This window comes from Phasianus colchicus, chromosome 2 (genome assembly GCF_987193195.1).
Source record: "Phasianus colchicus chromosome 2, bPhaCol1.hap1.1, whole genome shotgun sequence".
Taxonomy (NCBI): Eukaryota; Metazoa; Chordata; class Aves; order Galliformes; family Phasianidae; genus Phasianus; species Phasianus colchicus.
In genome coordinates this window covers 69,970,579-69,989,135 of record NC_143437.1, presented here as the reverse complement: position 1 = coordinate 69,989,135, position 18,557 = coordinate 69,970,579, and the positions used below count along the sequence as shown (strand labels likewise).

The 18,557-nt window shown below is 33.7% G+C and overlaps 1 protein-coding gene across 1 annotated transcript in view; it reads left to right on the top strand.

The window, feature by feature from the left end:
- The window catches only part of GRIK2 (glutamate ionotropic receptor kainate type subunit 2), a 310,527-nt gene that overhangs the window by 147,546 nt on the left and 144,424 nt on the right, over window positions 1-18,557 (top strand). The window contains exon 9 of the mRNA XM_090135954.1: window positions 9,948-10,061. Coding sequence (XP_089992080.1) covers window positions 9,948-10,061 — 114 coding nt within the window. The remainder of the gene's footprint in view (window positions 1-9,947; window positions 10,062-18,557) is intronic.

Genomic DNA, 18,557 nt, shown 5'->3' with positions numbered 1-18,557 from the left:
TTTATTTCTGACAAGTTAAGTATTTTTGTGAGATGTTTTTTTTATTGTGATGTTTTATTAGCTGGGTTTCAGTATTGTTAAAATGACAAACGTTTGAATTTTCCTCTTAGCATTTAAATGCATGTTGGCCAGAATGTTGTATCATTCTCACAAAACAGGTGTCCAAGTGAGTAGAAGCAAACAGAATAATTCAAACAAGTATTTTGCAGTTTACATCTGCAGGACAATATTTGTGTTTAGTATGTAGTCGGTGTTTAGTTATTATATTCTGTGTTTTGTAAACATTGTTTTCCCTCATCTGCAGATGAAGTTTTATTTGGTATTGCTCCAAGGGAACATTGTCTTGAAAAGTAAAAAGAGGAATTGAGGGAGGTCATCATGCAGAGTTTTATTTACTTTATTATTTATTTGTTTGTTTGTTTGCTTACTTATTTTCTGTAAATAGCTGAATGGAGAACATATTTTTCCAGAACCTTTTTTCTCTAATGTCACCTTTGAGATATTAATGTTCTCTGACTAGGAATATTTCAAAGAAGTTTAAAAGCTATTAACTTGCTTTGGAACGATTAAATATACATGAACACTTTCAAAAAGGTCCAGTGGCATACCTATGGTTAAAGGCCTAATTTATATTTTAAAATATGAAGCAGTGCCAGGATAGTGAAGAGCCTTACTATAATGTATTCCATTAAGGGAGCTCTCAATGTATAGTTGTCATTAAATTTGCAAAGCAAGTTTGCTTTGTATAGCAGTACCATAGGTACGATGCAACCTGTCTTGTTTCCTGGAAACAAAAATAAAAGCATTGATGTCATGGGAATAGCTAAATACTACAGCAGTAGTGGCCAGAGAGTCTGCATGTAAGTAGAAAATTGGAATAAGAAAAGGAAGAAAAGGAAAAATAAGATGGCTATAAGGACATTAAAGGTCATTTGGGAACCATCTAGCACCATCGGTTTTCTTCATAGTGTATTCAATTTCTTTTCTGGTATAAATACAAAACAAATTAAAGAAATGGAAAATAAATATATTTGCATTTCAGTGACATATCTGATATTACTTCACAACCTTTTTAAAAAATAAAGGGTTGTCTGTGTTAATAAGTTTTTGTTATAAAGTATGCAGACTGGAAATTTCCTGGGAGAACACTGGTGTAAATTAATGTATAATGGATGTGTAGTGGGCTAAAGCAATGGTATCTTCCATCTGGATCTGTGTTATGCCTGTTAATATTTCATCTTTAATACTAATATGAAGGCAAAAACATAAAAACATGTTGATTTAATTCTCAGCTGACAGTATATTACAAGATATGTACACAAATGAAAAATACTGAAATAAAACAGAAAAATCTAGAGATTAGAAGAATGTGAAGAAGATAAAATTCAACAGAAAATGCTGTATTCTAAAACAGAAAAGAAAAAAAAAGGAATTGGCAAACAATTATAATGAAAGATATGTGAGAGACAGTAACAGAAATAGCTGTAAAAGGATATGGATGTTTTAAAACAGCCAGTGTGTTCTTCAACAGTATATATAGAAATTCAGCATAATGGAAGATACTTTTGGTGCCTTCACTGTGCATTTTGTTTCTTTAAAGAGATGTGATAGTGTTACTTCTTGTCACAGAGTTAACTAGATCAATCTATGTCCGTGACAGGGGGGCAGTAGGCCCCTGCGACCCCCCCCTCCTCCCTCCCATGCACAAAATGGGGGAAAAAAAAACAAAAACAAAAAGCAGTGTCAACAATCTATGGAGAAAAACTTATTTTACTGACTATGATATCAGAATGCACTATAATAAAATCTAAATGAAATTGAGACTAATAAGATAGGAGAGAGAGAGAGTTCCTGAGACTGAGTCAAACCTAAAAGCTTGGAACAGCTAGGAAAGCAGCCTCCAGCACCCACTGCCAGGCAGTAAGAGACCGCCCCACCCGGAAGGGTCAGATCCCATGACTTCCGTAATGTACAGGGGACAGGTTCCTGGAATTGGAGCATTAACACTTTAACTCCCAGTGCACTACTTGATGTTATGATGTGGAATACTGAAAACCAAAAAACTAAAACCCTGACACTTCTTCAACAGAATACTTGGAACAAGCAGTAAGAATTAGTAACCATGCATTAGAAAAGTTTGGGAGCTAGGAAACTGTTACCAAAGAACAGTGAAGAATTCTACACATCCAATGAAACATATGAACAAAAACAAGACAGTTTATGTAGAGACAAGTGATTAGGAAAATTAAGCTATATGTCCATTACCTTGAACAACTTACATCTGGGTTCTGTAATTTATTTTACTGAGACAGAGAAAACAATGTTGAACTAAAAAAGTCTTTGAAGAAATCCTGTTTATTCTGAAAGAGCAGGAACTCTATTTTCCTTGGGTCCAGGAGGAATCTTTAAACCCCAGGTTATGACACTTCCAAGGAGAGAGAATATATTTTTTTGAGTCTTTTCATTTTGAATGAGTTCTTTGTTTCTCTTTCCAATATTGTCTTCCAGGTAAAGCTAAGCTGAATCTTCCTTATTTCCTGCTCTTTCTTCCCTCTCTCCACTCCATCCTTCACTTTTTGCATTCTATCTCTCCATCTTACGTATAACTTTCTGCTCTCCTACTGATTCCTTCTCTCCCTTCCCCCTTCACTCTCTTTTCCTCCTTTTATCCCTTAACCTTACTTACTTTTCCCCTTTTCCAGTCTCCTCTCCCTCTCCCCTTTCCCTTCCGTCCTGCCACGGTGTAAGAGATTATTCTTTTACATCATTGTTTCAAAGCTTGCTGAGGACACGGATGAACAAGTCCAAGCAAATCCTGGGCAAGAATTGAGAAATCCTTTGTCGAGGGACACAGGTGAACAAGGCCAGGGGCAATGAGAGAGAGATAAGGTGCAGACTAATGGCCAGGAAGCAGTCTTTTGTGTGGGCTTATCTCGAGGAAGATGGCCATTTCAAGGGGGGCTGCACATGACTCTTAATTGCCCAGGAATGCCATGTTGGCAGAAGAAGGATAAAAAAGGGGACAAACAACCATAAAGTTAGGTTTTCTGACAACAGATTTCTCACGACCTGAGACCTGCATGCTGAAGAAGAAGAGGTGTCTGATATCAGAAGCTTCGTGAGCTGATGCCTGCATGCTGACGGACTATCTCCTGGGCCTGCTACCTGAGACCTCCTGCTTTCTGTCGGACTTACCCTGTGGCTTCTGCCTGCTACCTGCTTGCTGCTGAAGGCCGGCTACACTGCTGCTGCTTTCCCCCTGTGCTTTTGCCTCGGACCATTGGGATGGCGTGCAATGGGACTGCTGCTGGATCCTGGTGGTGATTATCCCCACTTTATGCAATTCTTGCTTCTTTCCTATCTTTTCTATTGCCCGTCTTCCCTTCCCCATCAGCCTAATTCATAACAGTCACCATCCTCCCCTTCCCCATCTCTCTGATCAAGATTTGTAATAAACTGGTTGGAACAACATATGAACTGTTGCTTCTTAATCTCACGCTGGGTATACATATATCAAAGAACTTCCTCTCCCTCCTATAAATTGGAGCGAGACACATGAGAAGTTATCTAAATCATGTACGTTAAGTGTAAAAACTACTAATTCTGAAGTCAGTGAAAACAGAAAATTCACTCCTCACACTGAATAAATGGCTTGTGTGAACTTAAATTGTACATGAGATACCTGTTCTCCTGAAACTCTTAAATGAGGGGCGATAATGAAATATCAATTGTATATATTTGTAATTGTAATTAGTGTTTACACTGAAGCTGCATTGTGAGGAAAATTATTCTATACTGTAAAAATATCGTACTTCAGACAACCAAATTTAATTAATGCATTTAATGTGAAGATTAGTCCATGGGACCTGACAGGATCCATCCATGGATTTTGAGGGAACTGGCAGATTAAGTTGCCAAGCCACAATCCATCATATTTGGAAGGTCAGGCAGTCTGGTCCCACTGACCAGAAAAGGAGAAACATAGCACCATTATCAAGAAGGGAAAAAGAGATCCAGGAAACTACAGACCGTTCAGTCTCACCTCTGTGCCTGTCAAAGTCATGGAGTAGATCCTGGTAAGGCACATGGAAAATAAAGATGAGGTGATTAGTAGTAACCAACATGGCTTTACCAAGTGCAAGACATGCTTGATAAACTTTTATGATGGAGATAGAATGTCAGCTGATAAAGGAACAGCAGCTGATGTCATCTACCTGGAATTGTGCAAAGCATTTGGCTCCGTCCAGCATGACATCCCAGTTGTAAAATTGGAAAAAAAATGGATTTGATGGATGGACCACTCTCCGGAAAAGAAATTGGCTGGACAGTTGCACTCAGAAAGTTGCAGTCAACAGCTCAGTATCCAAGTGGAAACTGGTGATGAGTGACATTCCTCAGGATTCAGTGCTGGGTCTAGTGCTATTTAACAGCTTTGTAGGCGACATGGACAGCAGGATTGAGTGTACCTCAGTAAGTTTGCAGAAGGCACCAAGCTGAGTGGTGCAGTTGACATGCTAGAGGGAAGGGATGCCATTAAGAGGAACCTAAACCTGCTTCAGAGGTGGGCCCATGTCAAACTCATGAAGTTCAACCAGGCCAAGAACAAGGTCCTGCACCTGGGTCAGGGCAATCCCAAGCACAAATAAAAACTGTGTGGCAAATGGCTTCAGAACAGCCCTGAGAAGGATTTGGGAGTGTCAGCTGATAAAAGTCTCAATGTGAGCTGGCAATATACACTTTCAACCTCAAAGGCCAACTGTATCTTAGGTTGTGTTGGGAGAAATATAACCAGCAGATGATTCTGCCTCTGCGTTTTGCTCTCATGAGACTCCACCTGGAGTACTGCACCCAGTTCTGGGGTTCCGAACACAAGAAGGACATTGAGCTGTTGGATTGGGTCTAGAAGAGGGCCACAAAGATGATCAGAAGACCGTCTCTATGACTACAGGCTGAGAGAACTGGGACTTTTCAGCCTGAAGAAGAGAAGGCTCCAAGGGGACCTTATAGCAGCCTTACAGTACCTGATGGGAGCCTGCAGAAAAGCCAGGGAGGGACTTTTTGTAAGGGCATGTAAAGACAGGATGAAGGGAAATGGCTTCAAACTGGAAGAGGGTAGATTTAGACTAGGTATTAGTAAGATATTCTTTACTGTGAGGGTGGTGGAACACTGGAACAGGTTGCCCACAGAGGATTTGAATGCCCCCACAGTGGAGGCTTCAAGGCCAGGCTGAATGAGGCTTGGAGCAATCTGGTCTAGTGAGAGGTGTCCCTGCCTGTAGCAGGAAGGTTGGAACTAGATGATTTTAAAGTTCTCTTCCAACTCTATGATTCTATTATATTCATTAAACTAGTCTGGAGAATAGGTAAACTCAGAGAATGTAAATTTCAGGAGTGTACAGTACTTCTTATTTGATATTGCGGTGAATTACGTTGCATTAGTCTTGGTAAGGATAGTAGCTTTGAAGAAAGTCTGAGCTTTACTAAAGAAGACTATTCCCTACATTGCAATTAGAAGAATAAGGAATTTCATATTTTTCATAAATAACTTGTTTAATTACGATTGATATGATTAGGAAAGGCTTTTTACTGAATGGCAAATTTCACTTTTATTTTAAACAGGTGCTCTTTATACATACTATAGAAGATAAACTAGCATCATGATGTATCTGTGAAAGTTATTGAGATAAAAGGAAACTACCACTTTTAAAAATACCTAACTAAGTAATCACTTGTGAGTTTTTTATTTGTATGAAAGTGTAATTCAGGAACATTGCTGCATTCACACTAGATACTGTAAAAACTGTTGACTACGCCTTTTAAATTGCTTTCACTTAGAAATCAACTTGAAAAAATATAATGTAAATGATCAATAACCTTAAAAAGGTGAGAAATTTGAAAAAGACTGACAAGGTTTATGTTGTTGTTCTGATAAATAAATCTAACAAAATTCCAACTATTATTTCCAGAAGAGACTAGAAACTTTGGGTTGAAGTCCAATACAGTCCAAAATTTCTTCTTTTCAAATTCCTACTGTGTTGCTAAGCAGACTGTATAAATTTAAAGTGAAAAATTACTGTATTCGGCACTCTTCCTTCTAAACTTCAAGAATGCATCATAATTATAATTAATTATTCTACTATATGAATCTGTTAAAATTTTATTGTACAGATTTACTGTGTGCAGCTTTCAGTAGTCAGGACTTGAATGACTATTTAGTCTGTTTTAACAGGCCTACTATTTTCATTTTTTTGTATTCCTGTACCAATAATAACAATGATATTTTAGTATTAAATATTTGTGGAAATAAGTAACATTTTATTAACTTCATTTTTTTTATTGTTGTTTGAGGCAGTGCACAAAATACTTGAATACATACACAGATAATTAAATTTGTGCGAATATTAGCCAGACTTTTTTTCATTATTTGCTGAATTTTGTCCTTGGATAATTACCGTCTTGAAACACTTCTGGTTAAGATTTTTTAGATTTAGTTCTGATATTGTTTGTACTACTGAACTATTAATTAAATACTGTGAAGGTTGTTTAAAAGATTTTTAAAAGTGGTATACAATTGACTGGCGACTTGGAAACCTGAGATATGCTCAAAAAGTACATTACATTCTTTTCTTGTGGTGCATGAGAAAAAATCTCTGAGCTCATCTAGTCTAATATTTTGTATCTGCAGTGAGCAGCCGCAGAGAATAGAGAATAATATAAAAATTGGCAAGCATAGTGCAGTATTCCTCTATAATATTCCCAGACAGTCTGTTTATTGCAGTATCAAGGGGTAGTGTCTTTGTAGAAACAGGTAATTAGAAACAGGTAATTTGCTTATAAATAATAGCATACATATATGTATATAATTATTGTATATAAGTATTATATATATATATGTAAAAGACACTACATTCAAATTTAAAGTATGTATTTCTTATTTCTTCCTTGTTATTTACTTATGGTAATGAATATATTAGTCTGTCTCAATATCTGCTTCTACATCATCATGAAGGTGCTATACTTTTGGATGTTATGGGAAAACAATGTTAAAGCTGAAGCTTAGTCATAAGAAAATGAAAGGTGATTTACTGTTAATTTACTATTAATAAGATGTAGTATTTAGTATTCAAATATGTATTTTTCATTGGGGTTACAAATTTAGGACTTGTTTCATGCAGTTATAGAAAGAAGCTATGTTATCTTGCTACCATTGTCTTAGGTCAGATGATGGCACTTTATGGATAGATTTCAAATTTCTTGAGGATTTTTTTTTTTTTTTGTGGAAACTGTAATATTAAAAATAAACATCAAGCTAAAAAAAAACACGCAAACAAACTGAAAAACAAAACACAAAGAATATTGCCAGCAACACAATTCTCAAAATTTCTGTCCAAGTTTTTGTAATACATAAACAGGGAGGAAAGTTCCCATGTTCATGTTGTGGATAATATGTGCTTGCAGCTTCAAGTTGACAAACTCACTCCAAAACAGTCTAGCCATAACTTTGAATATGGGCTTCTCACTTTATCATTTTTTTTTATAACATTTAAAATAGTTTTCTTGCCCTGCCATGTTGAAAAATAAAAGGGAAAACTAAAGCACCATCTTTGTGCCTGTATTTACGGTGTGAATGTCCTCTCTAAGCTGTATATAAGTTTATCAGTTTCTTCCACATTTTAGGAGATCTTAAAAGTTTGTTGGAAGTACAGGTAAGGCAGTAGAAGTAAACTGCAAGTTTTTTGAATTGAAATTCTGTGTAGCAAAGTACCTCGATTTGCTTTTTCAACACTTTTTGGCGTTTAAAGTACTCTCGGTTTTCTAGTGAATACACATTAACTTTTCTGTTCTTTCAAAAAGATACTTTACAATTCAAACACTGTGTTTAAGCAAATAGAAAAAAAAATGAATTAACTCCGCTGCGTATGCACAGTTTTCTCTAGAAGTAGCTTTTAGGAGATATTTGTGTGATTTGGCAGGTATAAATATCCGTCATATTTCAGAGTCTGTGGCATACTTGCTGAGTTCATTAAGAGTAAAAGAAGGATGTATTCTAGAGAAAATTGTTCAATTTCTTACATTTTTAATTAAAAAAAAAAAAAAACACTTGTTCAAAGCAATTGCATTTAAACTCATTTAGAAAAACATTGCAGTAATTTAACAAGACACCTCTTTGAAAATGTGCAGTTGATTGTTCTTATTAAACTACATGGGTGTAGTTAGGATTAGATAAAAACACAAATACTAAAAGTTTATAATTATTTGCTTGTTGCTATAGGTGTATTTAAAAGTAGGGAAGGAAATATTTTAAGTAATAATGTTTGCTTTTCCGAAGTAAAATTGAATCATGATTGTTATAATTAAAAAAATATTGCAACAGAAAGTTTTCAATCCTTTTACTATTTTTTAATTGTGGCCAAAATTCAGGGCTGCATATTTTGGTTTTCCTATAAACATTTCAGATCACAAAATGAAATTATTCTAAACTAGTACATGAAGAAAAAAGTTTATTAATTGTAACCTTTTGTTTCAGTGCTTTGAGAAGATGTCTTTTTTGTTATATTGCAATTGTATTTGGACTCATTTGTTCCCCTGCCTTCCCTTCATGGTTCTTTTTTCAACTTAATGAATGGCAAAAATTCTAGAAGCACAGTCACTCAAAGGAATGGCTTCTTGCCTCATAATACAAGTGTTATGCAGGGAAGAAAGATAAATATTCCTGAGGAACTGGAAGTGGTAAAAAATGAAAGCAAACTTAGCTTTTCTTTGTTACTGCTTCTGCTGATTCATGCTCTGTTGTGTTCTCAGTTTTAAGAGATGAAACTCTATTCAACCCATGCTGAATCACATCCTGAAATTGACAGACTGTATGCTGTAATATGTTGCTGAGGAATCAGTTTGAAAGATTTAATAAGTATTCCTGTCTATGTATTTATATATACAAATAAACACATATATATGTGTGCATATGTGTGCATATATATATGCATATGTGTATATATATACACATATGTATATATACACACATATGTATATAGTGTATATAGTATAAGTATATATTTATACTTACAACCAAACTTTTTATGGAACTGTTGAATTACAGAATTGTTGAATTCAGTTTTAAAGTTTATTTACATTGTGTTGTAGATACTGCTTGGTATTTTAAATGATAGATGAAATGTTTTCAAAGATGAAAAAGACAATTTTACTTTTCTAGATGGGAGTGATATAAAAGTTTTGATGTCTAAAATTTATTGCCTGCTTTAGTTTTATAGTGATGAAATTGCAGATGAATAATGTGAATGTAAGACTTACTGTCTAGTATGTGAAACTGTCCTTGACCTGTACCTTAAATCATAACCCTGGGTCCTAACTTAGATAAAAATCCTATTGGCTTTACTGGAATAAGAAATTCAGGGTAGAAAATGTCAAAAGATCTATGCACTGAACATTTATCTGGAAAACAGTTAAATTATAGCACCTACTCTCCTTTCATCCTTCCCTGTGACATTTTTGCCATAATATCTTTTTGTCCCTCTATTCTCTTTGATGAGCACAAAGGATAAATCATTCTGTAGAGACGATGCACTCTGCTCTGCGCAGTTTCCACCAAACCATTAAGTTATCTTCAAATATGGTTTATCTTGAAGTATGAAAGTTAGTGGAAAATTAAGTATTCAGAGTGGTTGTAGATATTCTGTGCATCATTTTTTCCCTTAATGTCACACTTCAAGAAACACGGTCTAAATTATCATGAATCATATTTTAGAAATATAATAACAAGAGATAATGGAATAGGATTGAATAATAAGTACTAGCAACTTTTTTATTTTTTTCCTAGAAATCTGTTTTTTGGTTTTTTTTTTTTTTTTTTTTTTTCCTTAGCATGTTCTTTCCTAGATGATGAAATGTAACTCATGGACAATTTATCTAATTATATACTCTTTTTATAGGTTGGAACTTGGGATCCACTGAGTGGCCTTAACATGACAGAGAATCAGAAAGGAAAACCAGCAAACATCACAGATTCTCTGTCCAACCGTTCATTAATAGTTACCACCATCTTGGTAAGCATCTATGTTTACATTTCCAAAAATATAGTTGTATGGGAAAGCTGATAGAATTTGGTACGCTAAATACAGTGGTAGCAGTCTGCACAATATTTCAGTTACTTAGTAATTACTCTGTCACAAATGAACTCTGCTTAGTAAGTTGGTAATGGATATTTACTCCCACCTAAACTGTAAGTAAATTATCCCCCTTTTAAGATTGTGTTAGTTGATTGATAATTTCAGTTTCCTTATTATTGACTAAAGTTTGGATCATTGACAAAGCAGTTTAGTTCAGCACCCTATGAGAAGGCAAAAGGTGTTTGTTTCAAACAAAGTAGCCTAGCCATCCAGATTTATTGCTTTCATATACTATTTATCACCATCATACCACTTTTAAGGAAAATAGGAAGTGTTTATCTTTTATTGTCACCTAAGTAGTTACTTAATTTTTAAGGTAAAATTTTTAAGCAAATTTATTTGAGCTATCTTCTTTTTCATTGGCATTGTTGACAAATTCACAGCAGTGAATGAATTGTTTTGGAATTTCTTGCAATTACATATATTATGTAAAAAAATGTTCAGAAATTTCCAAACTGTAGTTTTGAAATATTAATTTTAATTGCAAGAAATAGAAAATTTACCAGCAGTACATCTACCGTGTGTGTCTGGTGCTACCACCATTGCAAATTAACAGATATAAAAAAATAATGCATTTCTATATTGGGCCTATGTGGCAAACTTTTGGTAGTAGGGGGCTGCAGGAGTGGCAGGGGTTGTAAGGGTTTTTTTTTTTTTTTTTTTATAACAATACAGTGATAAAGATCCATCCTGTAAGAAACACACTCAATAACTTAGGATATTTCAATTATATTTATTTATTCAATATTTATTCAATTATATTTTAACATCTGCCTCTTGGTGGGTGTAAGTCCATGTAGTGTATGTATTGGATTAATTTTGCATAGTGATACTTAAAAGTTCTATGATTTCATTTGAAATAGTGATCCAAATAAAGGTTAAGATAATGTATGTAACAGCACTATTAATAAGCATTGATTTTGAAAAATTAAAGCTCAAAATAAGCCCCTAAGATTTATGATGGTGTCTGCTTTCTGTAGTCAAGGATGTCCTTTCTACTAGAGGCTAATTTTGTTTTGTTGTAGTTTATATATGTATGTCAAGTTTACATATATCAAAATAAACAATAAGAAATACAAGAATAGCTCAAATAGGTATTGTGAATGGCTTACTTGTAACTTCCTGTACTACAGTTATTGGTAAGTTTTGGTAATTGCAATAACTCTTTTCGGCTATGAAGACACTTCAAACGTGGTGCTTGGAGAAATGAAGTGAAACAAAAATTGTTCTTGTGCTAAAAGCAAGTGTACTAGCATACCCTGTTTTATTATTGACCACCTTCTTCTCTCTTCCGTTTGTTTTTGAGAATACTGCTTAAGGAAAGGCAGTTCTCGGTTTTAAGCTTCACACGTGATTTTTCTGTGCTGGTTTTTCACATTAAAGGTTCCCTGCAATAGTCTTTAGTCTACTATCTGCTGATTTTTTTTTTTTTCCTGTGGGGGGAGGGGACAGATTTTTTTCTCTTTTTTCCTTTTTTTTTTTTTTTTTTTTAAATCCACAGTCATTTGAAATTGTAAGGAAATTGTAAGATAAGAAAAAAATGTTTTGCTTTCAATTACAATAATACACAATATCTGATACCCTTAATGTATCGTGAAGACAGTATGATTCGTATGATTCAGTTCAACTGAGAAAAGATATCAGTACATTCTACAGTGTTGCAACTGTTTAATCATTTAACGTTCTGTGGTTTATTGAGTAAAGTAATTTTGTCAGAATTGGAAAAGTACTTATACCTGTTTCTCTTTGCTGGAACGGAAGCCTAGTAAAATTTTTTGGGATGTAGCTGAATTGAAGTCCGGACAAAGTGAAATTGGAGGAAATAAAGAAAATGATTTCTATTTCTTTGCCTGACAAAAGGAGTGAAACTGCATAAAATGACAACTATGGCTTCAGTTCTTCAGGCAGTAGTTTATGATTATATTTTTCATGTCTCACAAGGTCACACTAGAGATCTTCTAGGAAGTGTCCTAAAAGATATCAGGTATGATATCTTTTTTATATAATATATATAATATAATGAATTTCTATTATATATAGTATTATGGAGAAAGATTAATTTTCTGTTTCCTATAGATCTTTTCTTCAATTAGGACATGCTGGCACAAATGACTAGTGAGATGTCTTAGTCATATATTACATTGTTTTGGTTGCCTCTAAGTAGTGGATTGCTTTACCTCTCCCAACTGGATTTTGACTGCCAGCTATGAAAGCCTATTGTGTATTTCTTCTGTACTCCTAACTAAATGTTAATTAGATATGACAGCCTTTTAACTCCAGTGTCCCTGGTGAACAGAAGCTAATGATTAAAATTCTCTGTTCTAATAGTGGCAGATTTTGAAGATGGTTTTCCTCTTTTCACCAACACTTTTTGTTATGTTTTGTTTTTCTGTATTGATATTATTACAAAAAACCTCTGTATTCTTAAAAAAAATTACATATTTGTTTTGAAAGTATTAGAGAAAAATCATAATTTGATTATCCTTAAAATAATTTCACGTGTTGAATTTATTGTTGTCATTTCTAATAATATCTTAAGAGTCAAAATATAATAAATACAATCTGTTGATACAATTCAAGTAAGCATTTCTTGTCCAAATCTGTTTACAAAGAGATTATGGAGAGCAAGACAATCAAATATATATAAATTTATATTATATATATAAATATATAATTTTATATATATATTTATTTATATAGATATAAATTGCAGTAAATTCTTTCTACTTTGACATCTGGATAGAATAAGGGGAATTCCATACAAGTGTCAGTTGCACATTTTATATGGCAGAAGAAGCCTGTAAGGCTTATTAATTAAATAAAGTAATTTTAATTCAGCATATAGAAACATAAGGAGATATTTTTTTATTGTGTAAGCAAACTTCAAGTTTGTGATGTAACTTACATAAAAAATGAGTACAGTTAAAAGTTTTGCAAGAAGAACATGAAAATAGATAACGATGAAACTGTAGTGTTGATAGTAGCAATAGGGGGAAAAAAAAGCTCTTTGAACATGGTATACTTGCAGAATATGCAGAAAGTTATGAGAAAACCAATTATTTTTGTTTGTGGAAGTGGCATGGGAATAGTTTGGTCAAGCAATTTGGTCTTTGATACAATTGAAAATTCCCTTTTTGTCATTTCTTTCTGAAACTTGTCCAGTTTTTGTCTTACTTGGTATATGGATATCAGAAGACAATTTATATCAAGTAATCCCAGCATACATTGATTTTTAACTTTTCCTTTTTAATCCAGAAGAATAATAGCCCCTCAGATCATGGTATATGACAGATGTCTGACTTTGTGCTGATTATCCCCACTTTTCTGCCATTGAAAATTAACTTGTGGCTAAATTTGACCACACAGCTAGGCGGACTATACATCCTGGTATAGCAAAATATCACAAAACTGCAGAATGTCTGAGGTTGAAAGGGAACTCTGGAGGTCACCTGGTCCTACTCCCTGCTTAAGCAGAGTTGCCCAGAGCAGACTGCCCAGGAACACATCCAGGTGGCTTTTGAAGTTCACCAAGATGGGAGTCTTCACAGACTGTTTATGCATCAGCAGTACATGTAAATGTAAAGCTAGTATGAAAACAACAGTTATCTGAGAGTCATACTATTCTTGAACAAATTTGGTAGCTTCTCTTTTATTCATTATTCAATAAATATTTTTCAAGCATTTATCATCTCTTTCAAAACATAATTTCTAATCTACCTGCTATTTTTATGTGCCTTGTGATCAGATCTTTGTTTGCAACAGTTATTATTAATGTACTTTCAAGTAAATTTTCTTAGAAGAATATTTATTGCCTATATCTGCATCCCCAAATTTAGTACTTACTTTTCTTGAGGGATGGAGGAGTTTTTATTAGCTTTCCTTGATGATATTTTAGTCTTGTGATTCACTAAATGATGAATTTGATCAAGTTGACCCGTTATAAAATTAAATATGTGCTCACAATATGATAAAATTAAATAAATACTCAAAGTAGGGATTCTCAAGGTTTTTTTGTTTTTGTTTTTGTTTTTGTTTTTTTTTCCTTAAAGCTATGATTTCTATTATAATTTCTCAAAGTTTAAAGGAAAACAATTATACACTATATCCTTCAATCCATTTTTCAGTCTTACCACAGTTTTTGTGTCTGTGTGACATCTTGTTCTTGTTACTTACTGTTCACCCAACATTTATCATAAAAAAAAAAAAAAAGGAAGAAAAAAGTGCACTTTTCAGAGCAGATTCTTTTCAGAATCAGGTTGTATCAGAATATATCGATTATTTGTACATGGTGTTACCTAGAAAGATTTGTAAGGATTGCTTGATTACAATTAACTTTTGGCCAGTCGTGTTTTAATGGATTTGTGTGTAAATTTCACTGCTGTCTGGTTTTATCTGTTTGCCATTTCATAACATCATGCAATAGGCTGTTGGGTAAAGAGACATAGTCCACTGTGGAGCTATGTTTCCTGTTTATCACTAGCATCTCATGTGAGCTCTGACCCTCAAAAAGGAAGATACTCTAGGATGTACTGCATCTCCCAGGAGTCAGCCTCTACATGATTTCTGATTCCAAATAAGAGGGGAAGAGTTCTCTGGTCTTTCCCAGGAGGGGAGTGGTGGAGGGCCTGTCGATAATGATTTGGAAGGACCTTCTTTCTCTCCTCCATTTTTATTTTTGTTTTGTTTTTATTTATTGCGCTTAATTAGTCTGTACTATCTGACATTCCTTTTAATGAAGTAGCAAAGTTTGCGCTAGGTGATTTCCACAAATGCTCATGCAGAAATAGAAGGAACACATGCTATTGAATCAATACAAGGTTGAAGGTGACAGTGGCCTGGGTCACATAATTACTGGTAACAAGATGTGATGTCATCACTGCCAGCCAAAGTCAAAATGTGAGTCCATGGAGTGATGATGTGTATTTCCTATTGAAAAAAAAGTTCAAGATGGTGCCCTCAATAGATAAAGTAATGTGCACTGTCTTTTGGAATAGGAAGTAGGTGATCCTTATGGATTTCTTGGAAACTGAATAGGCCATCAACTCTGACTACTATATTGCGATGCTGGCTAAGCTGAATGCTCAAACTTCCTGAGTCAGGCCAGAGAATAAGACAACCTTCCTCTTGCAACACAATAATGCCACGTTCCATACCATTTGGAAGATCACGATGCATATTACCAGTCTTGGCTGGACTGTCCCACCACATCAGTTAGTCCATATTTAGTCCATAATTGGCATTTTTTTAATTCCAGCTATTCAGGCTGTTGAAAGATGGACTGTGTGACATTTTCCTAGAAACAACAGTTTTATGTGCTGTGAAACTGGGTCTCTTCTGCTGATGCAATTTTTTACAGATGCAGAATGCAGGCTGTTGCCCATTGCTAGTGAAAATGCATAGCTAATGGTAGTGGCTACTGTGTAATCAGCTACAGAGCTGAGAATTTTTACTGATAGTGCTATTGTACTCTTAGTATCAGTTGTAGTTTCCATTGACTCAAAGAGGAGGCATTACTATCAGAATGACCTACATATAATGTATGAACAATAAATACAAGTATTTTGGTCAATGCAGTCGTTTCTTAATGATTGAAAATGGATGTAATATTCTGGGAAAGCATAGCTTCCTGCTAGGTCTATGATCTTGATTCCATTTTTTTTCTAATCTTTTAATCTTCCACATGCCTTATCTTGGAATTTATATTTACTAGTATTTTAACAAAATATTTTTTCTACCTTATAACCTTTATAGACTTGATTAATTTCCTTTTTATTGTGTTGTTGAACAAGTACTCATTTCTTTTCCATTGGACTAGGTTCTAATCAGATGTTTTCACAGATAATTGATTTTCTTTGCATTGAGATAAAGGCCACATAATCTAGATGTTTTTTCAGCTAGGCACAAACAGCTTTTCATGAAACAAGATCACTTTGTATTATATCACTTGATTCAGCTGAATTTACTTGTGTTCTTTCATTGGACTAGAATGATCTCAGAATAGAACTCTGTACCACTATTGTCTGCGATCTCTAAGGCTTCTACAGGATATCACAGTTAAATTAATCTGTTAACAGACATGGGTAGCCTCAGTACAATGATCAAGTTCTCCTTTACATGGAGAAGTTAGCAGCTAGCTAATTTCCTAGTGTTTTTTTTGTTTGTTTGTTTGTTTGTTTTTTTTAACATCCATTTAAAATAGCATTATCATAACATTAACAGTTTCTAAAACAGTATTTTGGTAACACATGGTATGCATTCTTGCTCTGTGGTGATTTGTCACAGAAACACACAGTATAAACTTGAAGAAACCAGATAAAAAAATTCTGTGCAGTGCTGAATGTTTTCTGTTGGGCTGATTTTTTCCAAATTGTTCATCTGTGTTATACTGACTGTTGTTGGCAATAAAATAACACCCTTTCCTTTTCTTGCTTTTCTTAGAAAAAATATTTATAGTAAATACTATGAAGGAGATCATCTAACTGTGAAACAAAAATATGAATACATATGTGAACCTTTGAGTGTATGCTATTTAGACTCATTTTTTTCTTTCTTAAGGATTATAAATATCTATGCTTTAAATCTTGTGACAAAATTCTAGTTTATCTAGCCTCCCAATTTCAACTAATGATAATGCTAACAAGACTTTATTTAATTATAACTCTTTCATTGCTCTCATTACAACCAGTGTTTTTTATCTTTTCTTTTTAATGTATTTTTTAATATACAAACTTAATTTGAGTTGCATACACCATTTTTACTGTTTTTTTCTTTAGATTTTCCTTGATTTAGAGCCCTTATTTTGTTTACATAAAAGAATAATATTGTTCTGTGTCTTTATAATAAAATGGTGATCAAAAAGAAGTCAGTGATGAGAAGTACTTGAATCCACCTTTTACAAGTGGAAACACACTGTATTATATTTATGTAAGCTCTGTTGCTTAGTAGTCCAAGAACACATATATATATATTTTTCTATTTCAAATTACAGCAAAGCTCTTTCTTAGTAGCCATTGTGAAATAAATCACATGGTGTCCAATTGTGGCCAAATTTATTTTGAATGTTATTAGAGAGCTTTTTTCTTTTTTTCCCCCTTGTCTTTTATGAAGAAGATAATGAATTCTTCATTACAAGTGCATTTGCAGACATTTCAGATCATTAATATTTTATTTCATTTTGTTAGAGAACAATCCCTCAGACTTTTCTATTTTTTCCTTTCAATTATTTTTGTGTTGATATTCTTGAATGTTATTTTCCATTTTCAATTTCACACATCAAAAATAATTTAAACTAGAGGTAAGAATAATTTGGATCACAATAAATGTTGTTTTTAAAATGCAGTTATTTACTCTCACTTTGATTGCTCTCATTTCAGGACAATCATCCTTGATAGAAAGTCATGATAGAATCCCTTTCTTATAACCTAAATGAATTCAGAGTAGACACATTTTCTTTAAAAAGTGCCTCTGCATGAGCATTTATTTAAGAATCTTTCTTGGAGAAAATGTGTATAGTTGACAGTGCTTATTCAATGGCTTTTGCTTCAAGCATTTCAAGCAGTAATAATGGTGTTATGGGGAAGGTGATTTTTGTTTATTTGTTTTTTTATTAATTGAAGCCTGTCCACTTGAAAGAGTATGTTTATTCATAAATCTAAATCGAAATTGCTTAAATTTTAAAGAATATTTTTAAACATTATGCAAACAGTTCTGACCAACCTCACTTTTTGATATGGTGTAGTAAATTTGGGGGAGTCATGTTTTCAGGAACAAAGGATAACATTAAATTTAGAACAAGACTAAATTAGTATAAAACAGTTGCTTGTCTTTGCAAATCACTTGGCTTAAATATTTTATCTCTAATGGTTTATCATTGTCCTTATGAAATATTTCGGTAGAAGTGATCATTTAACTGAAAGCTATGATGATCGTATGTTTAGTGCTTTCATGTTTTCCTGGGTATACCTGACAATCAATTTTATAATATTTGTCTGTATGTAAACTCAACCTTGAAGAAATAAAACATATTTTTACATGGAAATTTTCAGGAAAAAAAAAAAAAAACCAAACAAACAAAGAAACAACTATATTCAATATTTAAAATGTACAATAAACATTGCCAGAGACAGACCTGAGGAAACTTGGGGGTAAATAAGAGCTATCACATGTGGTGCTCCCGACAATAAATGAACACTGAATCCTATCAAAGCTATGTGAGGAACTGTATTAAATTGCAAGTAAAATCTATGAAGACAAGTATATATATATATATATTTGGCAGTGTAAGACTCTAAAAGGAACATCGGGAACCACTGAGTGAGGGCACAACATAAGAATTCCAAACATATTAGACGGGTATTACGATAAATCATTGGT